At 39.6% G+C, this 20,672-nt stretch overlaps 1 protein-coding gene across 1 annotated transcript in view; it reads left to right on the top strand.

Moving 5' to 3' along the window:
* LOC132110325 (LIM domain-binding protein 3-like) overlaps window positions 1–20,672 on the top strand; it is a 50,604-nt gene that overhangs the window by 7,549 nt on the left and 22,383 nt on the right. Inside the window, exons 3-4 of the mRNA XM_059516878.1 lie at window positions 17,486–17,637; window positions 19,783–19,858. Of these exons, the coding sequence (XP_059372861.1) occupies window positions 17,486–17,637; window positions 19,783–19,858 (228 nt within the window). The remainder of the gene's footprint in view (window positions 1–17,485; window positions 17,638–19,782; window positions 19,859–20,672) is intronic.

The following is a 20,672-nucleotide window of genomic DNA, read 5'->3' as shown; positions in this document are numbered from 1 at the left end:
ATAAAAACAATAAAAAAATAAAAACCCTGATTCAAATAAATGCTTTTCTTTTGAACTTTCATCAAAGAATCCTGAAAAAAAGGTTTCCAAAAAAAAAATTGTAAGTAGAAAATTTATAATGATAAATTCATATTCATATTGATTTGCTTGATTTCTAAAGGATCATGTGACACTAAAGACTGGAGTAATGGCTGCTGAAAATTCAACTTTCCATATTAAAAAGATTAAAATAGAAAACAATTATTTTAAATTGTAATAATATTTTACAATTTAATTTTGCTGTTTAGACTGTATGTGTGATCAGATAAATGTAGCCTTGGTGAGTGACTTCCAATTAAAAATTTATTTTGAATGGTAGTGTATTTTATATGCATTAGAAAAATTGTAATATTTTGCATTAAGTGTTTTCTTTATAAAAAAAACAAACTGCTATAAATATTTTTTGGAGAACAGTTGCATGCAGTGAATAATTGACAGGAAGTTTTGTTGATTTGATTTCTGTTTTTGACACTGGTTAGCCTAACGTTAAATGTCCTTGGTACAAAATCTTGCTTTACACAACTGTACATTAACCATCAAATATCTTCTTATGGGCTGATTTTGTGTCACATTGCACCAGGTTAAGTCCTGGTGCCAGTCAGTTGTGGTCCACCAGACTAACCTGATGATAAAAGCATCCCATTTATTGAACTTTATGTATTAAGTCAGAATTTAAAAACACTCAGGACATTCTTCAGAGCAAATTGTATGACCCTCAAATAGTTATGTTAATAATGTTATAATATAATGCTAGTCTCTCTCAGATAGTCCCAAACCCTACCAGTCAAGGAGTTTGCCATGAGAGCCTGAAGCTGGTGTTGCTGACAGGCAGAGCTGTTTTTAGGCTGCTGTAGGTCAAGTCAGTCCTGCTGGGGAAGACTCTAAGAGCTATAATATACCAACATCCACCAAAAGACACGCTTCCATCCAGCAGTACAGAAATGTTTGATGTTTTTAACCAAAGCTTGTTCTCAGATATTTCAACAGGTTGGCTTTGATGTGCTGTGATAAACTCTTGGTCTTTTTCACATGTGTTTTATTCATTTGGTGTCGGGCAGGTTTACTCAGCTCTTATATGAGGGATGCTACAGAAGGGGAGGATCAGGTCACATCGCATCCATATGGTGTCGGATTATTTTCGGTCTTGTTAGCATAAATAAGCCCATCTGGTTAAGTACTCAGGCCTCAGTCATGAGCGAGTACTGCTACTTCTGTTTTATGTAACTGATAAAGTCTTCATCATTTCAAATATTTTGACACCATGACTGTCAATTCAAATCATGATTGGTACAGATCTTATTGTGCTTGGAAACCACAGAGAACAATGCTATACTAATTCAAATACTCATTTAATTTCAACAACAACAACAACAAAAATAATTCTGCAGAATGCAAAAAATATTGGTTTTCCAAATGGTTTTCCAATACCATTCAAAACCTTGGGGTCTTTTTGGGGTTGTGTTTCATGTGACATTGACGACTGGAGTAATGATGATAAAAATTCAGCTTTGCCATCACAGGAATAAATTACATTTATATTAAAATATATTACAATAGAAAGCAGTTATTTAAAACTGTTTTTACAGCCCTGGTGAACAAGTGTTCTCTTTCAAAATACATAAACAAGCAAATAAATAAACAAATATAAAATTTCCAACCCCTAACTTTTGAATGGTAGTGTATGATGAGTGTAATGTGATGTTCCCTGAATAAATATATTGGGACTTCATCCATTATCTTGATTTTATCCATCAGACATTGACTGGAATGTGGAAAGAGGAAAGATGCATCATATTTTGCTCTGGAGTTATGTGCAAAAACAATCATGCACAATAAGACCAGGAATGCATTTTGATTTCATGTTGAGTTAATTTTATTTTTGCTTCACAGTCCATTTATCTAGCAATCAAATGTCTCTCTCTAGTTTTCCCTGTGGTCTTTTCCCCCGGCCATTTACTTGACCCATAGAAAGCTCCTTTGTTCTGTTGTGAGTGAGCAGGAGATTTGAGCTGGCATAACAGCCACTCATTCATCCAGGCATCAATTGGAATGAGCTAGAATGGAGAGTTAATGCATGTTTCATGTGCCAGGCCTGGTAATCCTTCCTTAAATCTCTCCAAGCCTTTGTTTTCCCATGCTCCCTTCCTTTTACTTTGCTGTTAGTTTTGCTAACCCCAGCACAAAGCAACAGTACCGGTGCATTTACTAAAATAAGTAAATCTGAAGTAAAAATGTTTTGCAAAATATCTTTATCCATATCTTTTTTCCTGCCAAGTTTTATATTATGTGGCTTAATATTCAACATAAATAATGAAGCCTTAAAGGGGCGAATCACCCTGAAATTAAAATTCCAACATCATTTACTTACACATTAATGGTTACCCATAATAATGGTTTTCATTTTTGGGTGAAGTAACCCTTTTAATTTGTAGCACAGGTCAGTTTATGGGGATGTCGCCCCCAGCACATGAACATTACTGTCACAGTGGCCTTTCTGAAGGTGGCAGGACACTCCCCCTGCTAGATGTGGCAATTAGACTTGATGTTTATAGAGGAAAAAGACTCTTAAAACAACCCTTGCACTCTAGTGGGTAGCACCATTCACACCGACACAATTTATAGCAGCTGTCAAGCAGGAAAATGACTGCAATTGCTACCCACTGTGGGCAGTTATATATACAGAACACCTTCTTGAAAGGAGGAGGGAGAAGCCTGTCATCTAAAACTATTTTGGACTCAACGTGGCATCTAACTGTGAGCATAATCATTCCAACCTCGATTTAACCAAAGCTTGGACGTTAGTTTCTGACTGATACCCAGACCAGCAAACTGAGCAGATTTTTATTTTATTTATTTTCCTCAAATCTAGTGTGGCTTATTCTTACAGTCTTGTGTTACGATCGGAGACCCAGGGAAACACAGGAGACGAGAGATCCAATCGCAAGTGTGGGTTTTAATGGGTAATCCAAATCAGCATCCAACAATTAGGGGTCAAAACCAGAAATCAATCCAAACAAACAAACACTAAGGATAGGAACAGGAACAGGAATAGGAACTGGAACAGGAAACTCCGAAGACGAGGAAACTCGGAAGGCAAGGAAACTGGGTGACAGAATAAAGGACTTCATGAAGACAAACAGAAAAAGACCGGTTAATATAGGGAGGGTAATGACTATCAAGTGAAGACACCTGAGTGCAATTAACAGGAGTGCAATTACTGTGATGAAGGGACAAGGCTATGTGGGAATTGTAGTGCCTACGGTGAGGTGCCTATGGGGAAGTGAGACCACTAGTGGAGACTCAGTGGGAAACAGAGACCAGACAGCGTGACATTTTGTACCTCAATAAGCATATGAGACAGACTTTAGTTATTTGTGAATTTGTTCAAGAGGATAGGAGCTTTCCAGTTGGGAGCTGCAGTTATATTGGATTCAGCTCATAAACATGGTCAGTAAACTTGAGCTGGTTAATAAATTTGAGAAAATGATTATCAAAAACTGTGCAAAGGCAGTATGTAAGAAGAGCAAATACAATCTGTCATATTTGACAACGAGTATGTGTGAAGTGCCTGGATATAGACTAGTGTTGTCAAAAGACCCGGTACTTCGGTACCAAGTCGGTACTAAAAAATGTGACGGTACCAGGTTTCTTTAAGTACCGGTAGTACCGAGGACCCGTTCAAACCCGGTTCTGGATGCATACAGCGCTATGATTTCCGCGAAGCAGAAAATGAGGACGGAATCTCAAAATCCAGTCATGAAAATGAAACTTACATTTTAATATGGACAGTCATAGAATTTGTCAAAGTTAGCATAAATTAATCAAATCAAATCTCCATATGGACCAGTATCTGTAAATGTTAAGCCGCAAATGTTGTTTGAAATATGAATCCGTGTTCTGCGCGTCTCTGTGTGAATTAATGAATGGCAGAGACTTGCGGGCAGGGCTGGACTGGGACAAAAAATCGGCCCGGGCATTTTTGCCCAGACCGGCCCACTATATGATCATAAACACCACCCATCTTTGCACGCCCTTAATTATATGCATACCAACTCCTATTCATTAAAACCACTAATGCCATGTAATGAGTGAGTATAGGAACGAGTGAGAGTTAACAGATGAAATAAGTCAAAATGTTATATTTATCAATACAGTTGAACTATACTCCACAGCGGTGAATCCTAAAACAAGCTATAAGCGGCTCTGGCATAGCAAAACCAGTGTTTCTTACAGGATTTTTGTTAAAACTATGGTGGTGTGTCCTCGGTCCTTCTAGGGGTGTTCGGGGGCATGCCCCCCCGTGAGAAAATTTTGTGCATTTTAATGTTAAATTCATTAATCTGGTGCACTTTGTGAGTTCAAAATTAAAAGCTCCAACCCATATTCAGTGTGCAAATTAAATAAAGAAAAATTCAAAACTCTTTTAGTTACAGTGTCTATTTACATTACACCTATAAATAGTTATAATATTAATCCAATGCAAGTAATAGCCATATTTTGTAAAACAAATGCACAAAAAAATAAAGGAAACTTTCTTAATTAGTTGTACCAATTTCTATACTTGAAAGTATGTGTCTTACCCTGGTTAATACGTGGTGAAAGTGGCGCTTGGTTTTGCGTTTGCCTATCGCGGGACTGCCTGGTTTCGATCTGCTAAATAGTGAGGCGTGGCCAGCTGACTTCAATCACAGGTAATCAGGCTAATACAAAAGCGCTAAGTTTCACCGCGGCAGCGGTCGCGGCAGCCCTCGTGTGAGCCCTCCTCGTGTGAAGACCGACGAGTGTAAAGACAATCGACTCTACCTGCGCGACTCCAGCGAGCAAGGACACCGACAGGGCACTTGAGTATTGCTTTTTTTCCTCTTTCTTCACTTTTTGTATACCTTGTTCTCAAATATCTTACACTTGTAGTCACTATGTGCTTTCAGATCTCTACTATCACTACTAACACTCGGAGAGCACGCTATGTACGTCGCAGGAAGGCCTGTCTGACAAACCTACGGCCTGTCCCTCTGACCTCTACTACTACACTCTCTATTCCAGTTGGTCTCTGGAACTGCCAGTCTGCAGTTAACAAAGCAGACTTCATTTCTTCTCTTGCTACTCATTCCGGTCTCAACCTCATGGCACTGACAGAGACTTGGATCAAACCTGAAGATACTGCCACCCCTGCAGCCCTCTCCACTAATTTCACTTGTTCCCACACTCCTCGTACCACTGGGAGGGGTGGAGGGACAGGTCTCCTTATATCAAAAGAATGGAAATTTGATCTTCAGCCATCACCTACAGGTACTGGTTCATTTGAATCACATGCCATTACTGTAACCCACCCTGTTAAAATCCACTTTGTGGTCATTTATCGTCCCCCAGGTCAATTGGGAAACTTCTTGGAGGAGTTGGATGTGCTACTATCAAACTTTCCTGAAGATGGTACTCCTCTGGTACTGCTTGGTGACTTCAACATCCACCTAGATAAACCCCAGGCTGCTGACTTCAAAACTCTGCTCACCTCATTTGATCTCAAGCTAGTGTCTACTACAGCGACTCACAAATCAGGCAACCAACTGGACCTCATCTACACACGCTGTTGCTCTGTGGACAATTCTTCAGTTGCTCCACTGCACACCTCAGACCACTTCCTCATTACTGCTAACCTAGCACATACTCCTGAAGTGCCTCACACTCCAACGCAGGTCACCTTTCGACGGAACCTACGCTCACTCTCTCCATCTCGCCTATCTTCTGTGGTTTCATCCTCGCTTCCTGCACTCTCTCAGTTCTCTGCTCTGGACACGAACAGCGCTACGGACACTCTTTGCTCCACTTTAACATCTTGCTTGGACAACTTTTGCCCACTGTTATCTAGACCAGCATGCACTGCCCCATCTGGCCCCTGGCTGTCTGAGGTTCTCCGTGAACATCGCTCTAAACTCAGGGCTGCAGAGAGGAAATGGCAGAAATCAAGAAACTCTACAGACCTCAGTGTGTATCAGTCTCTCCTCTCTTCCTTCTCTGCAAATGTCTTCACGGCTAAAACATCCTACTACCACAACAAAATTAACAGCTGTTGTGACGCTCGGACACTCTTCAAGACTTTCTCTTCTCTTCTTAATCCGCCGCCACCACCTCCTCCATCGACTCTTACAGCGGACGACTTTGCAGTTTTCTTCACAAATAAGACCAGATCCATCAGCGGCCAATTCTCCACACCGCAGACTGAGGACAACTTCACAATGACCGACGCACACTCTTTCTCCTCCTTCTCCCCACTCTCAGAGATGGACGTCTCCAAACTTCTCCTGTCCAATCATCCTACTACTTGTCCACTTGATCCGATCCCTACTCACCTCCTTCAAGCGATCTCTTCTTCAGTCATACCTTCGCTTACTCACGTTATCACCTCCTCTCTTCAGTCTGGAACATTTCCCTCAGCATTCAAGCAGGCTCGGGTAAGCCCACTGCTCAAGAAACCATCTCTAAATCCAGCGCTTCTTGAAAACTACAGACCGGTATCCCTTCTTCCATTCATTGCAAAGACACTTGAGCGAGCTGTGTTCAACCAGTTTTCTATGTTCCTTGTATAGAACAACCTCCTGGACAGCAACCAATCTGGCTTCAAAAGTGGCCACTCAACTGAGACTGCTCTGCTCTCGGTTACTGAAGCCCTGTGACTAGCAAGAGCAGCTTCAAAATCCTCGGTACTCATCTTACTGGACCTTTCTGCTGCTTTTGACACTGTTAATCACCAGATTCTCCTGTCCACCCTCAGAAAGATGGGCATCTCTGGAACAGCACTCCTGTGAAACTTCACCCCTCCAAGACACACTGAAGGATCTGTCAGAGAGGTAGGACTTAACCCAAAGTCACACCGCCTTGCTACTGGGGTTCCTCAAGGCTCAGTACTTGGACCACTTCTCTTCTCAATCTACATGACATCATTAGGATCTGTCATTCAGAAGCATGGCTTTTCTTATCACTGCTACGCTGATGACACCCAACTCTACCTCTCATTCCAACCAGATGACCCGACGGTAGCTGCTCTCATTTAAGCCTGTCTGAGTGACATCTCTAGCTGGATGAATGACCATCACCTTCAGCTTAACCTTACGAAGACAGAACTCCTGGTGATTCCAGCTAACCCATTGCTTCATCACAACTTCTCTATACAGCTGGGCTCATCAACCATTACTCCTTCGAGGACAGCTAGAAACCTAGGAGTTTTGATGGATCATCAGTTAAGCTTCACAGACCACATTGCTACAACTACCCGGTCCTGCAGGTTTGCCTTATACAACATTAGGAAGATTAGACCCTTCCTGTCAGAGCAAGCAACCCAACTTCTTGTCCAAGCTCTTGTTCTCTCCAGACTGGACTATTGTAATGCTCTCCTTGCGGGCCTTCCGGCATGTACTGTCAAGCCTCTGCAATTGATCCAGAATGCAGCAGCGAGGGTTGTCTTCAATGAGCCAAAAAAAGCTCACGTTACTCCTCTCCTCATCAGGTTACACTGGCTACCAGTAGCTGCTCGCATCAAATTCAAGGTACTGATGCTAGCCTACAAGACGACCACTGGCACGGCACCAACTTACCTAAACTCATTGGTTAAATCTTATGTGCCCTCCAGAAGTTTGCGCTCTGCATGTGATCGACGCCTTGTGGTACCATCCCAAAGAAGTTCAAAATCACTCTCACGGACCTTTTCTTGGACTGTGCCCAGCTGGTGGAATGACTCATTTTCAAGAAACAGCTAAAGACTCATCTTTTTTGCCTGCACTTAACCAACTAACACTAGCACTTTTCCTTTTCTTGTCTTTTAATAAAAAAAAATAAAAAAAAACCTACCTACGCATTCTATACTAAACTAACTGAGACTTGTCATGGCACTTGTATACTGTTGTTGCTCTCTTGTTGACCTGACAGCTTCTATTGTTCTCATTTGTAAGTCGGTTTGGATAAAAGCGTCTGCTAAATGATTAAATGTAAATGTAAATGAAAGAGATAAGCACATGATCTTTTATTTTGACGCAAACTGCATCAAGCTTTTATTTTGGCGGAAAACATGGTTTACAAACGCCTCTTATTAAATTTCTAGTGAATTGCGGTAATCGTCAACTATGCAGATGTGGAAATAATCTACACTCATGCCATGGCCTAAGTGTTTTGAAAGTAGTTATGCTTACCGCAGGCTCTACACTTTCTCATCTCTCTCCTGATCCTGCCACAGGAGCTGATGAAGGTCAGAAAACATATTTTTTGACACAGTTTACAGTGTCTGCTTTAAGGGCCTGGTTCTATTTTTTCACGCTATTTATCTGCACTAATCGTGCACCTGTCCTGTCCATGCTGCTGGATCCTTCCTCATCTGCACCTCCTGCCACAACACCTTTTTCACTGCGAAAAAGGTCTGTTAATTTGGCGCATTTAGCTGCCTCTTGTGCCAACATTTTTTTCTTTTTCATTCTTATTTTTTCGGCCCCACCCATTTCTTTCTCTTCTTTCCTTCTTTTCGCCATTTTTACCGTCTGCCTCTGTTGCATTCACACCATAGACTGTAAAAAAAATGATTCACACAAACCCAAACCTGTCAGGAAAAAATGTCAGGAAAAACGAGGATCAGTCTAAGTGGGAGGGGCCGCTCGTATACCCCCTCAAGATTGGAAGTATTGGTTTGGCCCGGTCTGTTACACACACACACATACACACACACACACACACACACACACACACAGACACAAGCGTTCCACTCAGGTTCCGCTGCAGCTGAGCGGCCGGCCAGGCCGGGTAGCGTATCATATCATATATATATATATATATATATATATATAAATATATATATATATAAAACACTTTTTGACCACCGGCCGGTTCGGCCTGAAATGGACCGGCCGTTCGTGATTGTTCCCGGTATTCCCGATTGCCAATCCGCACCTGCTTGCGGGTTTGTTTACTACATAGACTGAAGCGCAAGACGCTTGCATTAATTTCAGCATCTGAGCTTCAGAGTTCTCTCTCCATCAAGCGATCTTTTCAGTTTCTCACACATGCAAAAGAGAGAGAGAGTGAGAGTCTTACCACGCTGAATCGACACGCTATATGTAAACCCGTTCCCCACGACTTGGGGAAGTCGTGGCCTGGTGGTTAGAGAATCGGACTCCCAATCGAAGGGTTGTGGGTTCGAGTCCCGGGCCGGCAGGAATTGTGGGTGGGGGGAGTGCATGTACAGTTCTCTCACTGCCCTCAATACCCCTGGCTGAAGTGCCCTTGAGCAAGGCACTGAACCCCCAGTTGCTCCCCGGGCGCTGGATATATACCTGCCCACTGCTCCGGGTGTGTGTTCACTTCTCACTGCTGTGTGTGTGCGCTTGGATGGGTTAAATGCAGAGCACCAATTCCGAATATGGGCTACCATACTCAGCAAATGTCACAACTTTCACTTTCAGATGCTGCAAGCTTTTCCTAAAAATGGCAGTTATTTATGAGATATTATGGAGTGAAATATCAAGATGAGATTGAATCTGCAGGCTTTTTCATTTTTTTTATTTTGTGTAAACATATTCATAATAGTTAAACCTGATCAAATAAGATAAGTTCTACAGTCTTATTATGAGCTGGAAGCATAATCAAATTAACCAAAATATTTTGTACGCACACACTCAAGGGTTGTAATCAAAAAGACTCAGTGTTTGCCCAACAATTGTCAGCTTTACATTATTAACCAGATATTCTTGATGCATGACAGTTTTAATCTTTCTTTTACACGGATTTAATTGTCTCACCTTTGATGTAACTGGATGAGTCTGTAAAAATTATCCAAAGATACCAGCAGTATCAATAAAGTTGTGGCTTCATTTACTGTTGTACTGCTGTTTTTTCAATAGAATCCATGCAAATCCACAACAGGTTCGAGTTGGACATGTGATATTCGCTGTAGTGACCAACAGAAAGCTGACTTCTGTGTTAACTCTGCTTCATACAGTATAAACAATGTACCTTTTTTGCTAACTTGAACCTTGACCTTAAGAAACAAAAACGTTCATCTATCCACACATCCCTCAGATTTCTAAGCCAAGTGTCATTTGAATGCAATTTCAAAAAAAATAATAATTGTATCTTTGATGATTAAGGCTAAGTTCACACTATAGGACTTTAAACGTCGGCAAATCGCTGTTCAGACTACATGACTTGATTGTCTGTCTTGAAGTCGTTGTGGTGTTCACACTATGCGACACTAGATAAATGATCTGCAACAGCGGGTGACGCATTACATGAGCTAAAAACTCTAAATGAGATGAACTCTTTCACCCAGCAACTCTACAAAATCCCCAAACCAAGTTTTGTCATGAAAACGCATACAAGAAGTTGTACAGGAATGACACGAATCAAGAAGTGAAACCGGTGTTGTTTATTTGAAAGAAATTAGTGCTGCAAGCTGTTTGCATGATGATCTTTTCTGAAAGAAATTCGCTCCATTTCTTATCTCCAAACATTTCTTAAAGCCATGTTGCTGCTGCTGTTTTTCTTCACCTGACACCACGTAATGTTGAGTCGGCCAAACAGTCCAGATATTTAGCATGCTCTCGAAAAGAGTAGAGTTGTGACCTTGGCATCCTGGCAAAATTCACCCACTGGCCACTGACCATCACGGCCTCCTAACCATCCCCATATCTACTGATTGGCTTCATCACTCTGTCTACTCTCCACCAATAAGCTGGTGTGTGGTGGGCTTTCTGGCGCACTATGGCTGCTGTCGCATCATCCAAGTGGATGCTGCACACTGGTGGTAGACGAGGAGATAACCCCTCACAATGTGGAATGCATTGAGTGCTTAGAAAAGCAAAAAAGCACTAAATAAATGTAATGAATCTCTAAAGATCTGGGCACAAATATTGCATATTTGTATTATGGTATTATAAATATTGGTATTAGTTTATTTGATTGTTCTATTAACATTGTGGCTTAATAGGGATAGGACTTTGGAGGGATAGTTCTAATTCTGTTATCATTTATCCACTGTCATGTTATGCCAAACCTGTATGACTTATTTTGAAGTATGTTTATAATCAAAATGTTTAGTCACCATTGACTAAAATAAAAATTCTAAATTTTTCTCAAAATCGTCTTATGTAGTTGCTAAGGCTTAAGCAGTCGTACTCCCTGATAGATTTTTGGATTATTTACAACAAAAGTCTCAGTTACTCCTTGTCCCTGAAGGAGGGCATGGAGATGTTACGTTGTCACTTTGGAGCCCCAATCTCCTCTGAGCATTACAAGAAATGGCCAATGACAATTGGTGAGTGGCATTTGCATACCAAGCCCCTCCCCGTACATATCGGTTTATAAGATGGCAGCGTGAAATCACTCTTTCAGGTTTGTGCTGAAGAGCCAAGAAAGCATCCCGGTATTCATTGTATTTATTTTCATGGTTGAGGCATGAGGGATGTGAAATCTCCATTCCCACTTTAAGGAAACAAGAGTTGCATATGTAACCAAAATGTTCCCTTTCAGTCAGTCACATTCGACATTACTTCGACACTGATGTTAGGGATACCTATGGAAAGTGCCACAACTAGAACTGTGTAATGAAAATTGAAGGTGTAGCTCCTCAATTCATAATCTACCCAACACCCCATAAGTCAGATCAAATATCAAGTATACATTCTCACAATACTAGATTTCAGCAACTGTTAGGGTGCGGAGATGCATCCAAAATGGAATGTAAATAGTAAGACTGGTCACAGCACAGTCTAATAAACAGTTGTGACCCGAGTTCAGGGGAATACAACAGGGACTGACAGTAAAAACAAATTGTCCAGGGAAAGACATGGGTTTACCAATGAAAACCGTTACTTTGAAGAACCAGGAGCATCATCTTAATTGAAAGGAACTTGAGCACAACTGAGTCAAGCAGCTTGAAGGGGTCCATAGTTCTGCCAAAACCACAGAGAGATCCCAAGAGGTACTAAGGCCAGTCTGGGGGGATTTAATCTCCTTGTGCCTCTCAGGTACCTGGTGATCAGGTCGTGCTTCCCCAAGGATCTTCCATCCACTGAATGGATGTGCTGCAATATCAGTGACATACACTTTCAAAGTGGAGGGGAACAGCCTCCGCTCCAGCTTCATTTGCAGTAAGGAAAGCACAATGCTGACCGGGCATCTTTAGGGGTAATCTTGGATAGAGGAACACCAATCAAAGAAAAGACCCCACTTCAGAGCATAGGCCTGTCTGATAGAGGGGCCCCTAGCCTGAGTAATAGTATCTATCACAGTGTAGTATCTATCACATCGGACAGTGAGGTCCGTCACTTCCTGTCCAGAAACCAGACATGCAGGTTCAACTGATCAGGATGATTATAATAGTGCCCGTAATAAATGATGCAAAATAGTGCCCTTCCCCTGAGAAAGATGGTCCTTCCTCAGGGGTATTCTCCAGGGAGGGGCTGTTGTGAAGAGCATGAGATAGATGTGGGTGGGCTAATATCAAGCAAGCAAAAGGACCTGCTCCTCGTTCTCCCTAATCTGTGCAAGGAGGCACACTGGGGGAAAGGCATACGTGCACATAACCTGGGGCCAGCTGTGTGCCAGTGCATCCGTGCCGAGGGGATGCTCATTCAGGGACTAGAACAGATGGCAGTGTAAGGATTCTGGTAAGTGAACACATACACTTGGGCTTCCCTGATTCAACTCTAAATCAGCAAGACCATCTGGGGATGGAGTCTTCATTTTCCCGGAAGGGTAAGCTGTCATGAGAGCGCAAGAGGAGCTTTTAGAGGGACCACCATTTTCCCCCTGAACGAATTTAGGAAATTCAGCACCAAGGCAAGCTCGTTCGTGAGACATGCTGTCATGTTGACAGTACAGGCCACCCAATTCCAAGCAAGCGACACCATATAGACAATTACTGATGTACACATGCTGGGGCAGCAGAGGGGAGGAAGAGGGCCCAACCTGGGAAGTGTGGCGTCTGGAAGTAGAGGCAGAGGAGAAGCTCTTACCTGACTCCCCGGTTCCTGTGGGAAGGCAACAAGGAAAGTGTGAGTAAGTGGAGCATCTTGCAACTGCAACCTCTTGAGTAGCAAAACAGTGTGCTGAGACTGATAGTGAGGAAGCAGAGAATCATTCACAGACAGATCCGGACACATCTGACCCAGTGATTAAGGATATTGCTCTTTCATTGAGAATGTGGGTACCACTGTATGAGGGGACAGCGGCGTAACAATCATCATTGGTGGTGAATGCCCCTAGACTCCCCCGGAGGTGGGGGCCCCAAAAGAGCAACTCCTTGTTCTCCTTGGATTCTGGTCGAGGAAGAGCAGACAAAGAGCCAGAACTGCTAGGCAAAGTCCTCGACAGTGTCGCCAAAGAGACCATTGAATGCCAAGCCACTCCCAGTACATTATTCCACCTATTCCATTATCATTTATAGCACAATTGTTTATACACTTATTTATTTGCCAATTTTTTTATTTTTTTTTTGTCTGTGTGTTGTTGTCTCTGTGTACTGGAAGCTTATGTCACTAAAACAAATTCCTTGTATGCGCAAGCATACTTTGCAATAAAGCTCTTTCTGATTCCGATTCTGATTTGTCGCTTGTCATTGGCTGTTGCTTGTAATGCTCAGAGGTGTTTGGGGCTCTGAAGTGAGACCCCTAACGCAGTGTCAGCGTAACGTTGAATGTGACTGACTGAAAGGGAACTAAATTAGTGATCTTGTATGTCTCCTGATGCTGTTTCAGACACATAATTCTCATTTTCTTGTTACAGCTACTTCTCAGGCTCTTGAAATAGGCTTTGCAGTCTTGGCACTTCTGTCTGAATCCTTGGCACACATGTGTATGCATTCATTTATTCATTAAAATTACAAAACAGATGGAAATGCAAAAAAAAAATAAAAATACAAATAAAAGATTTAGTAATAGTCACTCAGGAAAACATAACATAATCAAAACTTCATAATCTAACCAAAAGAGATTAGAGAGAGAAACATGCACACATCTGAAATCAGCTTTATTCATTTTGCATTCACACTGCTTTTTTTTTGTAAATAAGACTTTCCTTAAATATGTATGTGGCCAGGCACAGTCAGGTTAAAGAGATGCTTCTGGCTTAAAACACATCTGAAACCTCACCAGATTTAGAAGAAAGAAAGTGACTAAATCTTGATAACCTAGTATTATGGTACAGAGATGACACAATGCCTGAAGGTTTTCATGCATCACAGAATACCAAATGATGGTCTGAAACATGTTTTTTATGTCATGGAGGAAAATAATTGACTCAAAATATTTTTAAAAGGTTGTCTGCTTAGATGAACAATCTTTTAAAAGCAACATAATTTGTTTTAATCAGTAGAGCATCCAGTGACCAAATTAAAAGTACAACCCGAATTCCGGAAAAGTTGGGACGTTTTTTAAATTTTAATAAAATGAAAACTAAAGGAATTTCAAATCACATGAGCCAATATTTTATTCACAATAGAACATAGATAACGTAGCAAATGTTTAAACTGAGAAGTTTTACACTTTTATCCACTTAATTAGCTCATTTAAAATTTAATGCCTGCTACAGGTCTCAAAAAAGTTGGCACGGGGGCAACAAATGGCTAAAAAAGCAAGCAGTTTTGAAAAGATTCAGCTGGGAGAACATCTAGTGATTAATTAAGTTAATTGATATCAGGTCTGTAACATGATTAGCTATAAAAGCTTTGTCTTAGAGAAGCAGAGTCTCTCAGAAGTAAAGATGGGCAGAGGCTCTCCAATCTGTGAAAGACTGCGTAAAAAAATTGTGGAAAACTTTAAAAACAATGTTCCTCAACGTCAAATTGCAAAGGCTTTGCAAATCTCATCATCTACAGTGCATAACATCATCAAAAGATTCAGAGAAACTGGAGAAATCTCTGTGCGTAAGGGACAAGGCCGGAGACCTTTATTGGATGCCCGTGGTCTTCGGGCTCTCAGACGACACTGCATCACTCATCGGCATGATTGTGTCAATGACATTACTAAATGGGCCCAGGAATACTTTCAGAAACCACTGTCGGTAAACACAATCCGCCGTGCCATCAGCAGATGCCAACTAAAGCTCTATCATGCAAAAAGGAAGCCATATGTGAACATGGTCCAGAAGCGCTGTCGTGTCCTGTGGGCCAAGGCTCATTTAAAAAGGACTATTTCAAAGTGGAATAGTGTTTTATGGTCAGACGAGTCCAAATTTGACATTCTTGTTGGAAATCAAGGACGCCGTGTCCTCCGGGCTAAAGAGGAGGGAGACCTTCCAGCATGTTATCAGCGTTCAGTTCAAAAGCCAGCATCTCTGATGGTATGGGGGTGCATAAGTGCATACGGTATGGGCAGCTTGCATGTTTTGGAAGGCTCTGTGAATGCTGAAAGGTATATAAAGGTTTTAGAGCAACATATGCTTCCCTCCAAACAACGTCTATTTCAGTGAAGGCCTTGTTTATTTCAGCAGGACAATGCAAAACCACATACTGCAGCTATAACAACAGCATGGCTTCGTCGTAGAAGAGTCCGGGTGCTAACCTGGCCTGCCTGCAGTCCAGATCTTTCACCTATAGAGAACATTTGGCGCATCATTAAACGAAAAATACGTCAAAGACGACCACGAACTCTTCAGCAGCTGGAAATCTATATAAGGCAAGAATGGGACCAAATTCCAACAGCAAAACTCCAGCAACTCATAGCCTCAATGTCCAGATGTCTTCAAACTGTTTTGAAAAGAAAAGGAGATGCTACACCATGGTAAACATGCCCCGTCCCAACTATTTTGAGACCTGTAGCAGAAATCAAAATTGAAATGAGCTCATTTTGTGCATAAAATTGTAAACTTTCTCAGTTTAAACATTTGCTATGTTATCTATGTTCTATTGTGAATAAAATATTGGCTCATGTGATTTGAAAGTCTTTTAGTCTTTTTTTAGTTTTTTAGTTTAGTTGAAGAATATGTTGTATTTAATCCCAAAATCAAATTAAATAAATAAATCTAAATGAGGTCAAATGAACTTTAATTTTAGTAACATTAAGAATTGTAAGATTTTTATAACATTCAAATTTTCACACACAAATGTATAACCAGCTCATTGTCTAATCTTATTTAATCAGATGTGCAGTAAAAACAGTAATATTGTGAAATATCTCAGCTGATTTTTATATATATATATATATATATATATATATATAGCAAAGCTGAATTTTCAGCAGCCATTACTCCAGTCAGTCTTCAGTGTCACATGATCCTTCAGAAATCATTCTAATATAAGAAACATTTCTTATTATTATCAATCTTGAAAACAGTTTTTGTGGAAAACATGATGCATTCATTTATTTAATTGAAACCTTTTGTAATTGCAATTATAAATGTCTTTACTGTCACTTTTGACCTATTTAATGCATCCTAAAAAGTATTAATTTCTTTCACAAAAATGTTATTAAAAAAAACACATACAAAAAAAAAACACTTGTTGATTGATATCACTTTCGAATCCATGAGTATACCTACCAGTGGCATGAGAGGAGCAGCTTTCACTCTCAACCAAGCTATCATTACTAGCCAATCAGAATGTTTTGCTCTTATAAATGTGAGACGCGCATAATAGTATCCAATTGCAGAGTTGCAGCCCTGATGAATGGAGAAGCGTGACAAAAAGCTGGTCAAAGATGTCCATTTAGCGCATATTTACATAGAAAAGCTAATTATAAAGCCATTCACACATGATCCATTAATGGTAACTTAATGGGAATTTACCAGTACTGTATGTGTGAAAGGGGCTAAACTCTTCCTCTGTATAGGCTACACTGTGAATTTGAATTGCTTAACACTATTTTTATGAAATTTTCAGAGACAAAATATTTGTCTTTTATTCACAAAAAAGTAAAACAGTGCAGTTCTATTTAGAAATATCTTAATTAATCTGGGGCTTTAACTAATGATTTAATATGGTTTAAATCCATTACATTTTAATATTTGGCCACGGGCGGAAACGGTTGATATCGCGATGAACAATACATGGCATATTTATACATAGGTTGATGTGTTCTCCTGTGTTGACAAAGGTTTACAAATGATTTACACAAAAAATCTAGTGAGATAATGCACACTGTTTTTCCAGATGATGTTAAAATATTGTCACGTTCTAGTGAACTAAGTATCTGTATTTTGTCTCATCTCATAAGCTAAGTGGATTGTCACATCCCTAGTGTCAATAAGCGGTGATATAGCTCATAATTTTCCAAAAGTATGACAATGCTTTCATTCTTCAGGTCCACCATATATTCATGAAAAGAAAATCAGTTTGAATAAAGAAAGCAATAACTTTGCCATAGTATCCTGGTAAAGTCGCCACAGTCATTGCATGCTATTGTGTTTGTGTATAAGTAAGTATAAGTGCTGACCTGTCCGCATTTAATTTAAAAGCTTGTTTGGTTTGTGGCAGATTACACCCGGGAGCAAGGCAGCCTCCAGCAACTTGATTCAGGGTGACATCATCGTGGCCATTGATGGGGTCAGCACAGAGGGGATGACACACCTGGAGGCCCAAAACAAGATCAAGTCTGCCAACTTCAATCTGGCACTCACCATGCAAAGGTACAGTGTTAGTGTTTTGGAGGTGTGTATGTGTGTGTGTAACTCTTCAAAAGTTTGAAATGAGTTAGATTTGGTTATTGTTTTTTTTTATGTTTTTGAAAGAAGTCTCTTATGCTCACCAAGACTGAATTTATTTGATCAAAATTGCACTCAAAACATTAATATTGTGAAATATTATAACAATTTAAAATATCTCTCCTGATTGAAATGACACCAGGAAATTTTGCTCTGGGAAAATATCCCTGGATGATTCCCGTTTAAGTTTCTTCTATTCAAGTGAAAGTGATAAAATGATCTGTCATGTTTACAATGTGATGCACACTGCTATTTAATCTGTCTTGGCGACCATAAGTTTGTAATACCCTGTATCTTCACTGATAGCTCTGGGACTTTTTCTCATCCTCTTGTGTGGTCTGTCAATTCTCTACCTACAAGCAAATTATTAATTTAAGGAATTATAGTGAATACAGATGTTAGTGGTTCTCATGGGTTACTGTGATGAAGATGCTATTGTTGGCTCATTCACGGCAGTGTAATAAAAGCAAGCCTTGACTGTTCAGTGTAGTCAATCATGGTTAAACAGACTGCAGCTTCAATATATCACAAACATATGTGACTGAGATTTTATGTAAGTTCAGATGAGCTCTGTGTGTGTTTAGCCAGGGAAAGGTCATGTGATTTTATTGCCTTCATATTAGTCGAAAAAGAACATATAAAGAGTAGTATGACACATCTGACACCTCACTGGCTGTATCAGATCAGACTGCCTGCTGATTCATGCTACTCATATTACAGCATTACTAGATAAAAAGCTCTGCAAAACAAACAATGAATATCATGCACTCAGAAGCTGCAGCTTCTAGAATCATTCTTCACAGTCTCTGGGGAGTGTCCATTCATCCATTAGGAACCTCATACACCAATTAACTTGATAAGCTATTTTCCAGCTTTGTGCTCCAGCTCAAGGCTGCCCAGCACTGACACAGCATAGCTTTAAGCAAGGCTACGATAAGTTGATCAGGATCATTTTCTAATTCTTATATGGATATGATTTTCAGACTTTTCAGTTAGATCAGAATTCATGTAACTTTATTTACATTCATTTAACTAGCTCTGTATTCATCTAATTGTTTGCTAGATTTACAAATAAAATGAATGCATTAATTGCACTGCTTGATGTATTATACTGAAAGGTAATAAATAAAAGGAAAAAAAACATTAAAAATATATATTGTTGCACTTTAGATGGAAAAATAAATGCTACCATTCCACAAGATTTCTAAAGGAATTAATACTTTATTCAGCATGAATTCAGAAAGCATTTTAAATAGATGCTGTTTTTCTCATTACTTTCATACATTATAGTCATCAAAGGATCCTGAAAAAAGTATCAGTTCCTATATGTTAATATTTCTGAAAAGGTCATTGATAATAATATTTCTGAAAAGGTCATTGTTTCTTGTGCACCAAATCGTCATTGATAATGTTTCTTGTGCACCAAATCGGTATATCAGAATGATTTCCAAAGGATCATGTGTCTCTGAAGGCTGAAATAATGAAAATAAACATGTAAGAGGTCATTGTACTATAAAAACATCCTGTAAGTTTCAGAAACTTTCTGGTTAGTCTATAAACAGCTTATGTTCACCTTTATTTCCCCTCTTTAAGCACACCTGCAGGGATTTTAACACTTGTCAAGATAAGTTATTTACTTTGTCATCAACCTCTACTGTGTTCCAAGGACTTCTCTTGTGTCAATAGTTCTTTGTGCTTTTCTTTTTCCATAAATTTTCAAACAATGTTAGTTTTTTTCCCTTTTGTGTACAAGGCAACTAATGTTTTGATTTTTGTTCATCTGAAAAGGTTCAATTTGACACAACGTCTGTTTGGACAAAAGCATTTTTCTGATAGTTGCAAAAAAATAAATAAAAGCTTCTGCTGTGGATGGGATTCATCATTATATTGTAATTGTGACAGTGATCAAAGAGACCAGGAAAACTGAAGATTCATGTATCTAGAACAGTGTGTGTGATGTTTATAGTTCAACACTGGACATTGCAATTTTGTCATAAAAGATGTGATCCAGACAGTCTGTCTTTAGCACTTCTGTCATTTACTTCAAATGTTTACTCAATTTTATCATAGGTCAAAGCGACCCACTCCAGTTCCCATGACCACACCGAGGATTGACTCCCCTATGTCTGTGATCCCCCATCAGAAGGTCTGTCACATGTTACTCATGCACCACTCACTCATGTATTCTACATACATCTGCACAGTATATGTCCATGTAATTCAGATATTTAAAGTCTGTATTGAATGTCCACATTACATTCCACATGAATGTTGATGAAATGTCAGAATTAGAGAAAGTTAGCTGTTAAAGATTCTTTTTGAAGGTAAGATAATAGATTCTGTTCTTTGGTTCTCCCTCAATTAAGTTGGGCATTTCATAAAAAATGTTGTGTTAGTAAAAAAAGTAAAAGTAAAAAGTAACAGTAAAGACATTTATAATGTTACAAAAGATTTCTGTTTCAATTAAATAAATGACTGCATCATGTTTTCCACAAAAATATTAAGCAGCACAACTGCTTTCAACGTTGATAATGATAAAAAATGTTTCTTGAGCATCAAATCAGCAAATTAGAATGATTTCTGAAGGATCATGTGACACTGAAGACTGAAGTAATGGCTGCTGAAAATGCAGCTTTCCATCAAAATAAATAAAATTTTAAATGTGTTAAAATAAGAAACAGTTGCTTTAAAGTGTGATTTAAAGTGTGATTAGCATTTACAGTTTTTACTGTGCTTTGATCAAATTAATGCAGTCTTGGTGAGCAAGACATCTTAACAGACTTTTTTTTCCCAAAATTATGAAAACTGAAAACTTTTTAAATGGCAGTGCACAAACTCATTATGTTTAAGAATGTAAAGAATAAGTTGTTTCATCAAAACATGAGCCATTTCCCACCTTCATGTGGTTACAAAATAATATGATCAGACTTTCTTCTTCTTTCAACAAAAAGGAGGTCTTT

This window comes from Carassius carassius, chromosome 30 (assembly GCF_963082965.1).
Source record: "Carassius carassius chromosome 30, fCarCar2.1, whole genome shotgun sequence".
Taxonomy (NCBI): domain Eukaryota; kingdom Metazoa; phylum Chordata; class Actinopteri; order Cypriniformes; family Cyprinidae; genus Carassius; species Carassius carassius.
This window is presented reverse-complemented; position numbering and strand designations above follow the sequence as displayed.